This window comes from Erinaceus europaeus, chromosome 19 (assembly GCF_950295315.1).
Source record: "Erinaceus europaeus chromosome 19, mEriEur2.1, whole genome shotgun sequence".
NCBI lineage: Eukaryota > Metazoa > Chordata > Mammalia > Eulipotyphla > Erinaceidae > Erinaceus > Erinaceus europaeus.
In genome coordinates this window covers 61,387,257-61,399,966 of record NC_080180.1, presented here as the reverse complement: position 1 = coordinate 61,399,966, position 12,710 = coordinate 61,387,257, and the positions used below count along the sequence as shown (strand labels likewise).

Below are 12,710 nucleotides of genomic sequence, written 5' to 3'. Positions count from 1 at the left end.
AGGAAGGCAGGAAGGCAGGAAGGCAGGCAGGCAGGCAGGCAGGCAGGCAGGCAGGAAGGCAGGAAGGAAGGAAGGAGATTCATTTCTTCGTTTTATGAGAAAGGAGGGGATGGGAAAGAGAAAAGCAGAGATCAGAGCACTGCTCAGTTCTGGCATTTGGGGGGATTGAACCTGGGGTCTTAAGGGCCTCCAGTATGTAAGTCTTAGGTTCTAATGCTGAGCTATCTCCCCCACCCCTAAAGTAACACTTGGGACTCTGGATTAGCAAACAGAAGGTCCAGATAATATAAGAGTACAAAATGGAAGTGCCACTACGGGCTGGGGCGGGCGTGGGGCTGGAGAGACCTTCCAGGGAAGCTGGACACTGCCTCCTGGGGGCCCTTGTGGGGGAGGCAGTGGAGTGAGGCTGAGGTGCCCTTGGGAACAGACACAAGGTTTTGCAGGGCAAAGCCACCAGCATTCACACACCTCCTCTGTGATTGTCTCCGCAGTCCACACCCCTGGAGAAAGCTGCCTGGCTTCACCTTGTGGCTGGGCTCTTGCCTCCTGCCCACTCAACTCTGGGGCCCCTCCCAGACCTGAGGTGCTGCCCCAGGCACTGTAATCTGATCCAGGCTGAATGACCAGAGAACAAGCTGTTGCTGCCACTAACCCTGGGACCACAGGCCTGGCTTCTCTCTGCCCAGCTCCACTCTGCTCTGCAGCGAGACTGAGAGAGCACAGCCCACGCTGACACTCAGGGCAACGGCAACAGGCTAGGGGTACACGACCATTTCACACCAGACGCTCTCCGCCTTGTCATCTTCTAACACCTTCAAGCAGATGTTGGTTCAGAACCCACGCTGAAAAGTTTTTGTGTTTCTGTGTGTGCCTGATTCTCCTCCAGAGAGCTAGTTCCATAATTCAGGACATGGATAGGGCCAACTCTTCCTTTAGTCTGAAATCCATCATTGAGGCCCATGCACCCGCTAGAAGGTCAGATCTCCCAAGAGCCAAGAAGGAAGTTATATTTGTGTCTGAGAGACACTGTCCAGAGAGACTGTAGCCACCTTTCCTTCACCTTTGCCTTCCAATGTGGAAGAGACTGTAGAGCCTGGCCAGGACCTCTGAAATCTGCCACATTAGCTGATGCCCATGACCACAGCTCCCCCTTCCATCCCTGCGTGGAGAGCACCATCTACCTCCTTGGAGTAGCAAACCGATTCCTGGATCTGAAGCGGCTCTTTCTTATAGGAAAGTGGAGACCATCAACTCATCACTCTTTGCTAACACTCCTGGAGCTTTTGCTGAAAGGCCTTGGGACAAGCAGGCTATTTCTCTTCGCAGACTCCTGACACAAGTGTCCTTGTAGCCACCTACTGAGAAGAGCTTTGAGCTGGCTCTTGGAGCCCAGAATTTGCTTTCTGTATCATCAGGCTAAAGCTGGCAGCCACCCTGGCCAGAACCACTCACCAGTGATCACAGTGAGTCACGTGAACCATAAGTGACCAGATGAAGTGTCTCCCGCCTCCACTGCCCTCAGTAAGGTGGGCGCAGGGCTAAAGCAACTCACACCCACCCGACTCCGTAATAAACCTTACAAACTACCCGCTGAAGAAACAGTGACTTACCAGCCGGCATAGGCATACATTCCATAATAAAAAGCCAGAGGCAACCCCATGAGACTCGCATCTCTTCCAGAAAAGGCATCTTGAAAATGCTGTGTTTGGCCTGCAAGAAGAGGAGAAAGACTATAGAGCTGGTCCCGAGCTGGCTGGCATGCCTTCCTTAACCATCACTGAGAAGGAAGGGGTAGATCTCCACTCTTCCTCTCTGCCTACTGCCCACTCTATTCATTCAGCCTGCACCCCTGCAGAGCAGGGCCCCCAAACATACTGATCACCACTTGCATTACTGCACGTTTCCCTTTTAAGAAGACAATTGCAAAAAGCAGACTGGCACTTTAAGACAATCCCTTGTTTGAGGCCACCTCAGATCTTGACAGGTGTTGACCTTGAGAGAAGATGAAAGGGTCGTCTGTCTGGACAGCTTTTAGGCCATGAACAAATTCTTGAAAAGGAAGCTACTATACCGGAAGAAACACCCAAAACACCCACTCTTAATGAGGAGAAGCCAGAAAGAAGCCCAGAAGTACCCTTCCCGTGGTTTCACGCTCTTCCTGCTGGCTGCTGGCTTTCCCCTGGAGTCGCCCAGAGGTTTTGGTGGATGAAAACTCCCCCTGCTTCTTACCTCTAGCTTCCTTTTTAAACACAAAGTCACTGGGGCAGACCCAGGGCTCCTTGGCTGTGTTTTATGATGTTTATTATCTGTCTGTCACTAGTTTTGTCCTGAGTTGGCAGAACCCTATAGCAGAGACGAGGGAGTCCTCGAAGCTAAAAATACTCACTCCCTGGCCCTTCCCAGAGGAGTCACTGATCTGGCTCTAGAAAATGGGACTTCTCCTTCTAGAGACAGTGAAAAGAAATTGTGTCAAATTCCAAATTAGTAGAATGAGAACGAATTTTGCAACTGGTGGACTGAGCACTTTCATTCATCATATTTTTCTCTACTTCTCACAAGAGAGTTTTATCTGTATCTTGTATAATTTAAGAAAATAGAAAATCAGGGACTTGGGAGTTAGTTCGACAGGCAGAGTGCATGGCTTCAGGGAAGAGGCCCTGGGTCTAGGTTCTGGCACCATATGGCTCCATGGACAGCATCGTGGTCTCTCTCACTCTCTCTCTCTTTCTGTCCCTCTCTCTCTACACAAAAGTTGTGCCTGGAAGGTGTCTCAGTGAAATCACTCAGATGCAAGGCCCTGGGTGCAAACCCTAGCACCACATTCAAAATCAAGAAATTCAGGGTTCCCTTAGCCAATATTCCAAGTAAAGCTCAAAGAAAGTCTATTTCCCAACAAAGATAACACATGAGATTCCTCAAATGGAGACGTGCCTTTGTTTCAACATTCCTCTTCCTATAGGAGACTCACAGAGCCAGGAGGCAGAGGACACAAAGAGAAGATCTCCAAACTCAGCTGTTACCCCGACTGCTTTGGCAGCAACAGCTGAATGTGTGTCTGCTGATGTGAATATTGAAAATGGATTAGAGAATGCTTTACCCTAAGGGATCAATTCTCAAACTCCCCAATTTCCAAATGCAGCTTCTTTTGAAAAAAAAAAAAAATGACACGGGGAGCTGGGTGGTAGCGCAGCGGGTTAAGTGCAGGTGGCGCAAAGCACAAGGACCAGCATAAGGGTCCCGGTTCGAGCCCCCAGCTCCTCACCTGCAGGGGGGTCGCTTCACAGGTGGTGAAGCAGGTCTGCAGGTGTCTGTCTTTCTGTCTCCCTCTCTGTCTTCCCCTCCTCTCTCCATTTCTCTCTGTCCTGTCCAACAACGATGACATCAATAACAACAACAAGGGCAACAAAAGGGAATAAATAAATATTTTTTAAAAATGACAAGGTGAATTCAGAAATTCCCATTTTACTAAAACACCTCAGTGCCAACACAAGACAGAAACAGAAACACTGGAATTCAGATTTTTAAAAACCCTGCTGAATGAGATTTTGAGGAATCTCAGTCATAGCGAGCCCCCCAATACCACAAGTGCTCATCAAAACCTCATCCTGCGAAGTGCTGAAAGATCCAAATTCTCCCATGATCTCGCAGATCAAGAAACTTGCTGTTCAGTGATCTTTGGGTTACCAAACCCCATCTCAAAATTTTAGATAAAAAAAGAAAAGAAAAAAGCAGTGGGGGCCAGGCGGTGGCACACTGGGTTAAGCATACGTAGCACTAAGCACAAGGACCGGCATAAGGATTCCGGTTTGAGCCCCTGGTTACCCACCTGCAGTGGGGTCACTTCACAAACTGTGAAGCAGATGTGCAGGTGTCTATCTTTCACTCTCCCTGCCTCCCCTTCCCCTCTCAATTTCTCTCTCTCTCATCCAATAAAATGGGGGGGAAATGGCCGCCAGGGGCAGTGGACTCATAGTTTTGGCAAAGAGCTCCAGTGCTAACCCTGGAGGCAAAAATAAAATAAAATTAGGTTAAATAAAATAAAGTGAAAATTCACTGCAGTTTTAAGTTATACCAGAGAAGAGGAGGAGGGAGGAAGAGGACAAGGAAGAGGAGGAAACTTAAGTTTTAGGGAACACTAGTCATTCTGCAGAACCTAAACTAAGTAAAAAGCAGGACTCAGGGTTTCCGCACATTTCCAAAACAGATGAAACTCCTCACAGAATACTAAAGAACGACTCCAGAAAAACAAAGCACTAACAAAACAAGTCATTTGGCCGCCTCAGCTTCTAACGGAGCAGATCAAATATCAGCAGGCCGGCTCTGTGGAGAACACTGAGGGGAATGGGAACTCGGTCTTCTCGTCAGTATCAGACGGAGTTAAAAGTCATCACTGTGTGTGTGTTTTAAGGTTGGCTACAGCTGCTTGACTTGATGCAAAGGAAACATTCAGCCAGGAGCCCAGCTCCAAGCTCTCCCACCAGACTTGTTATGCTACGCTGACAACAGCCGCTTCCTTCCCCAGTGCGGCGGCCAGACCTTCCATACCTGCTGTTGTTCAATGTTTCTGCCACTAGCCATGGTCGTGCTGAGTTTGGGCATTCCCTTCATATGCCTTGCATATTTCCTCTCCAGCAACTTCATTAAAAGTCTCTTTCTTGGAAGAGACAACTATCTCCTGAGACCCTGAATTTCTATTTCTTAAATTATACAAAATATAGATAAAAGTCCACAAGAGAAAAAATATGATGAATGAAAAGTGTTTGGTCCACCAGCTGCAAAATTTGTTCCAATCTGAGTTGGAATTTGACATGATTTCTTTTCACTGTCTCTAGAAGGAATATTAGAACAGACAGTATCAGTACAGACAATAAACGCCTGGCATGCCCAAGTCATATGTCCTTCCTTGATGATTTCACCTCATGCTGCCCCTAATTTTTCACAATAGTGCCTTCTGGCTGATAACTGAATCACTCACCTGGGCAACTTTTCTCTTCCAGAAAGGTCTACTGAATCTGGGCCTTCTACCCTTAAAAGCCACTGAAACTCTGCCAAGTGTCAGCCCTCAACCATTTCATCTTTTCTTTACTAAACAGTAAAGTCTGTGAGGTAAATATTCCCAGAAAGTGGCATGATCTTTCTGCAGCAAAAACAGACTTCATGTGGGAAATGATGGAACATTAAAAAGTGAACTTTTTCACAACTGTTTTTAGTGTCAGGTCACATCTGGCTTTTAGGAAAGCTACTAACTTCATCTGGTTCCCTGTCTGCCAAAGAATTCCTCCCAAGTTGAAAGCAGTAAGGGCCATAAAATAAAAGGGTTATTAATCATTTCACATTATTTTCCTGGTAACTTTCTTCTCATTAGTCTTTACTGCTAGCATGAAGCTATTTTTTAAATAAAAATGAAGGATAAAGAATTGGGAAGCTTCCACTGGAGGATGGGATATGGAACTCTGGCAGTGGGAATGGTGTGGAACCATGCCGCTCTTATCCTATAGTCTTGTCCATTATTATTAGATCAATAAAATAAAATAAGAGTAGTATGTAGTCGGAGTTAAACCAAATGGTAGAATGTTTTGTCCAGTGCCTGTTTTTGCTCCAGACAGCTTCTCCCTGGGAAGAATTCACTGAGGCCTTATTTTGTAGGTTGGCTGGGTCGCAGTCCTCTGGTTGCCATTGGGCTGTGAAGGTCCCCTCACCTCCCAGAGCAGCAAGCACTGGCATCAACTAGATGACAGTATAGTGAAAGCAGCAGCAGAAACTAATCAAAGGATTCTGAGGCCACAAGGAAAGTTGCCATTAGAAGAAGCTGGAGGCAGACGGCGGGCATTGTAAAAAGCACTTCCTTTTCCTCATACCTTTAATTAGCTGCATGACTCCAGGGACTATGATGATCAGAATTGCTGTGAGCTTGCAAAAGGTGAGGAAGATTTGGATCCGGGCACTCCAGCTGACACTCAAGCTGTTCAGGACCATCACCACAGCTGCAAACAAACAGATGGAGTTACCGGAAGAGACACCCCCTGGCAGGAAGACCTCTGGGTTCTTGGTGCTGCTCCAAGTGCTGCCCGTGATCCTGTACCCCCACAACAGTGCTGCTTTTCCTGGAAATACCTCAGAAATGCATTGTCTCCGCCCAAGCCCCCGAGGTGTAAAGGGATATAAACTTGCATCACGACCTCTAGGATGTTTTGACGGCAAAAGTGAGCTTGAGAAGCAAAGCCCTCAAATGGTAAGACCATTTCTTGTGCTGTGTAAAAGCCTGGTAAGAGTGGACATGTATTGCAGTGCCTGCACAAATATATATATATATATATATATATATATATATATATATATATATATATATATATATCCTCTAACTAAACCTGTATAATCACTGTGGCAAGCAGTTAGGTTGCTGAAAGGGACTCTGTAGCTTGATAAGGTGACTACTTCCTCCTGTGGCAACGGCGCAGGACAGCATCTCACAGTAAGGATAAGCTGGCTGGGACCTTGTCCTTCACTCTGATGGGCTACAGCCAGTGCGCTGCACTTTGCAATGAGCACACCAAGGAGGGGCTTTCCACCTAACCCAAGCTACTGCGGCTTCCAAGATATGCTTGGCGATTTACAATACAGTGCAACCAACAGGACAGTGATGAGCCCAAAAGGGTCCCAGAGCCCCACTCAGCCACACACTGTGTCCGAAGCTTCCCCTTTCCTGAGTACCACTTTGCCATGTGCTCTGCCCAGAGGGGAAGCAAGTGTTTCTCTTCGGTCAGCATCCAGCTCAGTGTCCAGTCCAGGAAGACAACAGAGGTGTGCTGAATGAGAGAATGAATGAGTAAGAAACCGGATCCTCCATTAGGACAAAAACTGCCTTCAGTGGAGAAGACTCGAACTGAACGGTAGGGTTCCAAATCTGCCTGCCAAGCGCTGCTGCCCTGAGGCTGTTCTAGAAGGTGGGGCTCAAGTTGCTGCTCTTCTCAAACTATCCTTCTTAGTGTCACACCCCCTCCCAGCTACCTGCTGCAAATACATCTGCAGTTGTCTACCGGCTAGGCTCGAGTTGTGCAAAGTTAGATTCCTTCTAAGAGAATAGCTAAATCAAGTGAAGATGCTTCTCTTCTCGGGGAGACTGGAACAAAATGGAGGCGCCTTAGGGCTGAAATGGCACCAGGAAATTTCCTTCTCAGTTTTCCCTGGTCCGCTGTAACCTCTGGCTCATTTCGGATTCTGATAATTAGTGCAAATACCATCAGCACATAATATATGAGGGTAAAAGCTTTAAGATAACCTAGACCCCTAGAGGAGGTTCGTTTAGATGCCGACTATGCAACATGCAAATCATCAAGGGTGTCCATGGTGTATTACTGACCAAGGGGGCAAATGCTGGAGCGATGAGTAAGTAATAGCTTGGTAGGCAGAAAGACTGACAGAAGACACAGAAAGAAAGGAAATATCCAAAAGTCTATTCACCAAAATTTTGATAGTATCTTCTATGAGAAAGGCCACCGAAAATTTTCTAGTTTTCAGCAGGCCAGGCGGTGGTGTACCCGGTTAAGCACACATACTACTAAGTTCAAGGACCTGAAAAGGAACCAGGGGTTCGAGCCCCGGCTCCCCATCTGCAGGGGGGGGAGCTTCAGGAGTGGTAAAGCAGGTCTTCAGGTGTCTATCTCTCTCCCTATCTCCCACTCCTCTCTCAATTTCTTTCTGTCCCGTCTAATAAAATGGGGAAAAAATGGCCGCCAGGAGCAGTGGATTGATTCACAGTGCCAGTACCAAGCCCCAGCAATTACACTGGAGGAAAAAAAAAATCACTTTCCTTACGTATTTTCCTGTGTTACTGTAATAATATCTATAAAGAGTAACAACTTCTTAAAGGGGGAAAAAAACATTAGCAAAGCAATTTTAATTTGTGAAAAAAATTCAAAGATGGGGAAAGTTAGAGATCAGAGGCCCACACACACAGTTAGAGAAGGGTGACTGGGGTACCAGGTTCAGTGTGAATGTCACCACGCACAAGGACCTGGGTTCAAGCGTCTAGTCACCATCTTCAGGGGGGGAAAGCTTCGTGAGCAGTGAATCAGGTCTGTAGGTGTCTGTCTCTCCTTCTCTAATTTCCCTCCCCTCTCAGTTTCCCTCTGATATTAAGTAAAATTAATAACAACAGAAATTTTAAAAAGGAGGAGGTTTCCTAAGGAGAAAATGTTCCAAAGGACGGATGTGGGGGGGAGGGCGGGAAGCTACTGGAGCCTGAGGCGCAGGTTTTGTCTGAAGCTGATGACAGGAAGAGGCAGGTTCCTTGCCAGGGGCAAAACACATTATGTTATCTGAGGATTGGAGGAGAAGAGACAAATGTCTAATCTCCCGCAGATATAAAACAACGCTATTCTTCCTCTCCTCATCCAGAGATTCTCTTGCTAGGCAAACCATCACCTCTGATAAATGACTCACCTTATGAAAGAATTTTTTTTTTTTTAAGTTTAGGAGGTTCAGCATTTGGCCTGAAAAGAAAAAAAAGAAAAAGAAAAAGAAAAAAAAGAAAGAAAGAAAAGAGAAGAAAATAGTCTCGTGTTCCCACCGTAGAGTACTGTTTTCTTTTAAATAGAACTCCTCAGACCCCTAAGGCTTGCTATTTCTGGAAGTACGCCACAGGAGAAAAGAGGTGTTGTAAGGGAGAGAGGAAAAGGAGAAAAGGAGGAAAAAGAGGTGAACAGGGGAACAAAAAAAAAAAAGGAGAGAGGAAGGAAGGAAGGAAGGAAGGAAGGAAGGAAGGGGGCTGTGTGGTGGAGCTGTGAGGGATACAGGGAATTCTTCTGTTCAGAGCATAAATCTATGTATCTGAGCAAAAGACAAAGTATTTTTTTTATTTTCTTTTTTTTTGCCTCCAGGATTATCACTGGGCTTGGTGCCTGCGCTCTCTGTCCTATCAAACAACAAGAGCAAAAACAAAGATGGGGTAAAAAATGACTGCCTAGAGCAGTGGATTCGTAGTGCAGGCACCAAACCCCAGCGATAACCCTGGAGGCAAAAATAAATAAATTTTAGTGAGGGAGGCTGCGTGGTGACGCACCTAGTTGAGCACACATGTTACAATACACAAGGGCCTAGGCTCAAGACCCAAGTGCTCACCTGCAAAGGGAAAGCTTTGAGAGTGATGAAGCAGGGCTGTAGGTGTCACTCTTTCTCCCCTTCCCTCTTGTTTTCTGGCTGTCTCTATCCAAGAAGTAAATAAAGGTCATTAAAAAATAAATTTTTTTAAGAGGGAGGCCAGGCGGTAGTGCAGCAGGTTAAGCGCACACGGCACAAAGCGTAAGGACCAGCGTGAAGGTACTAGTTCGAGCCCTCGGTTCCCCACCTGCAGGGAGGGAGGTCACTTCACAAACGGTGAAGCAGGTCTGCAGGTGTCTTTCTCTCCCCCTCTCTGTCTTCCCCTCCTCTCTCAATTTCTCTCTGTCCTATCCAACAACTGCAATAACAACAACAACAATAACAGCAAGGTCAACAAAATGGAAAAAAGTAGCCTCCAGGAGTAGTGGATTCATAGCGCAGGCACCAAGCCCCAGTGATAACCCTGGAGGATTATATATATATATATATATATATATATATATATATGTATTAATTAATAAATATTAATATATATATTAATTCTGCTTAAGTCTGATTTCTCTCATAGGTTTCTACAGATTCAAACTTGTTTTCTGGGACACCAGATTCAGCTGAGGGTGCCTGGTAAAGCCATCAAGGATGGCAAAACAAAATGTCCGGAAGGGTCTCCCGTAGCTATGACTACTGCTTCATCTCATGTCTTCACAGTGAAACTGAGTCTACTCATGTTGTGTATCCAGCAATATTGGAGAGGGATTTTGGATTCACTGAACACAAGAGCTTTCTGAGCTTCTCAAACAGTAACATCTGCTTTGCTTCTCACAGGATTCGCCCAAGTCCTCCTAATTACTTCTTTTGAATGGGAATGGTTGCCTTCACACATTAGGAAACACTTTTGTCAATTTGTATTTAGTTATCATTTTACCTTTTTTAAATATATTTTGCCTTTATTTTTACTAAAATAAAAATTCAGGGGGCATAGAGTGTTGTTTTGAATGATTTAAGATTCAGTTTGCCAAGAAATAAAAAGCAGCCAGAAAAACTCTATATAAAACCCTGGAGGTGAGAGACACCTATCAGAAGGAGCAGTATTTGAAGATGTTTAGAGGATGTTAAGAATGGAGGCTGTGATTCAAGGACACTGGCATGTTATGTTTTTTCTTCAATTCTGTACTTCCGTTCTGTCTTTGAGTTTACATAGTGAGGCGGCTGAGCCTGAGTAGACAGGGCTTTCTCCTAGCTTCCAGCTCTTGCTAATTTCTGGTTACGGAGTGTTTGTACTGTTGTTTTGTATCTTTTCTCTTTGAGACTATGCTTGTTTCTTCCGAGATATTGTCTTCCTGAAAGCAGCATAAGGACGGGTTATGTCTGTGATCTACTCTGTGACTCTGCACTTCTTGATCAGGGAAATCCAGTCCATCCACATGAAGTAAAATTATGGACCTGAGGGCATTTAGCTGTCATTATTTTATGGGTATTAAGTGTTCTTGTAGTTTTTTTCTTTGTTTTTGGTTAGTTGGTTTTTTTTTTTTTATGAATTCCTTTAGAGTTACTGGGAGGGCAGGGTAGTGGTGATAGGTTTCTTCAGCGTTTGCTTGTCCATGGAACTCTTTATCCCTCCATACAGTCTAAATGAGGGTCTAGCAGGGTTAGGCATCCTTGGCTGGAAGCCTCCCTCACTGAGCGCTCTATCAATTTGCTACTATTCTTTTCTGGCCTCTAAGAGTTTCTGTAGAAAAAAAATACGCTGATAATCTCATGCCGTTTCCCCCATAAGCAATTCTTTGTTTTTCTCTTGCTGCCATCAGGACTTCTCCTTGTCCTTATTTTCATCATTTTAATTATCACACGTTTTGGCGCGAGCGTGTGTGTGTGTTTGGGTTTATTTTGTGTGGCACTCTGTTTGCTTCATTTGTGTGGTACCTCTGTTATTCAGTTGTGGGACGTTCTCAGCTATTATCTCATCCAGCATATGTTCTTCCCTTTCCTCCCCTTGTCCTTCTGGGACTCCTATGATGTATATGTTGCTCCTTTTAATTTTATCCCATACCATTTTGGTGTTGCTTTCAGTGTCTTTCTTCTCTTTTTCTTGTTTGTCCTTGGTGTTTTTTGTCTCATATCCAGGCTTACTTGTTTGATTTCCATCCTCTTTCATTCTACTGATGAGCCCTCATTAGTACCCCTTAGCTCAGCTATGGTGCCCCTTGTTTATTGTGAGGTCTTTCCCCCTTGTCTCCTGGATTTGCTCTTTGTGTCTCTATGGCAGGGGAGGGGTTTCACTATTAGTTTCCTTATTTTTCTAAGCTAGGTAGAAAAGAGGACTTCTCTGTTAAAGCTTTCCTGGGCGGGGGGTGGCGGGGGGGGCACTTATCTAACTCCTATGTATTTGAGGCTTTTCCAAGGCTTATGTTCTGATGCTTTGATGAAGATGATGAAGAAGAAAAGGCATTTTCTTCTACCTGCCATTCTGATTTGTTCAGTGGTCTGTGGCCTTCAGCTGGGGCAAGTTCTCTTTTGGATGAACTTTATCCTGCTATGGAGCATTTGCTGTGTTGGGGCTATTGTGATCGTCTGGGAGGGTACCTAGTCCTCCAAAATGTTAGCTCAGATGAAATACAGATAGACACAAGGCCCTCTGGAATGCTTATTGGGGGGGGGGGGCAGCTGTGATGGGATGGACCCGGTTTACCTGCCTCCAAAACCATCTGATTTCTGAATGCTTCATGCTCACATGATAAGGCATATGAGAACTGGATGAAGACTGCAAAGTGAGTTAACTAGAGTTGTGCTACTGCTTTTGATCACAACTTTCCTGCATTGCCTTTATTTCTTTCATAAGCTTTCGTTTCCTGGATAATTTAATTTCAGAGGAAATTTGTAGCAAAAGACACCTACACATACATCATCATAGTTATTATCACCATTATTATTGTTGTTATTTTAGAGCAAACATTGTGCAAAGACTTTCCATGAAAAGGGTTACTTCATCTCCATGATGTGGCTATGATTTTTCAGAGGGACAGTTGAGACTCAGGATACTATTTAACTTGCCTGTGTACACATACTTAGTATGAGGACAGGATTGGAGCCCAGGTAACGGACTCACAGGTCTCAGTGAAGAAGCAGGCCAAAAGATGTACATGATCCCACTACCATGCTCCTACTCTGCAGCTCCAGCTGTCTTGCTGACTGTTCTTTCCTGCTAAGGTGCATGTTTAGCTTGGCTGGGACTTCAGGACACTCGGATCCACCTTTTATTTGCCGTCCTTTTGCTGGACATGTTTAATCTCAGGCATGTATATTTCAATCCTATGTACATCTATGGAAGCAATGCTTGCCTCACTGACTTAGCTATGGCAGCATAGTCAGATCTCAGGAGATTTAAACGGAGTTACCCCATACACCAAATACTAAATGTCAGCCCAGAATTAGTCCAGGGTTTTGTTTCTTGTAACTGAATAATGTTGGGAAAATAGTCTTGAGAAAGAAAGTGCAGTCATACATTGGTAAAATTAGCATTTTCCCCAGGATGCTATCACTTGTGTTATGTTGCTTGCACCTCCATTTATTTATTTATTCCTTGAAGGTATGAGGAACAGAGTTGAACTCTT

At 45.1% G+C, this 12,710-nt stretch overlaps 1 protein-coding gene across 1 annotated transcript in view; it reads right to left on the bottom strand.

The window, feature by feature from the left end:
- The window catches only part of SLC7A11 (solute carrier family 7 member 11), an 82,438-nt gene that overhangs the window by 54,024 nt on the left and 15,704 nt on the right, over positions 1 to 12,710 (bottom strand). Inside the window, exons 4-5 of the mRNA XM_007523751.3 lie at positions 5,859 to 5,984; positions 1,611 to 1,710 (exon numbers count right to left, since the gene is read on the bottom strand). Coding sequence (XP_007523813.1) covers positions 1,611 to 1,710; positions 5,859 to 5,984 — 226 coding nt within the window. The remainder of the gene's footprint in view (positions 1 to 1,610; positions 1,711 to 5,858; positions 5,985 to 12,710) is intronic.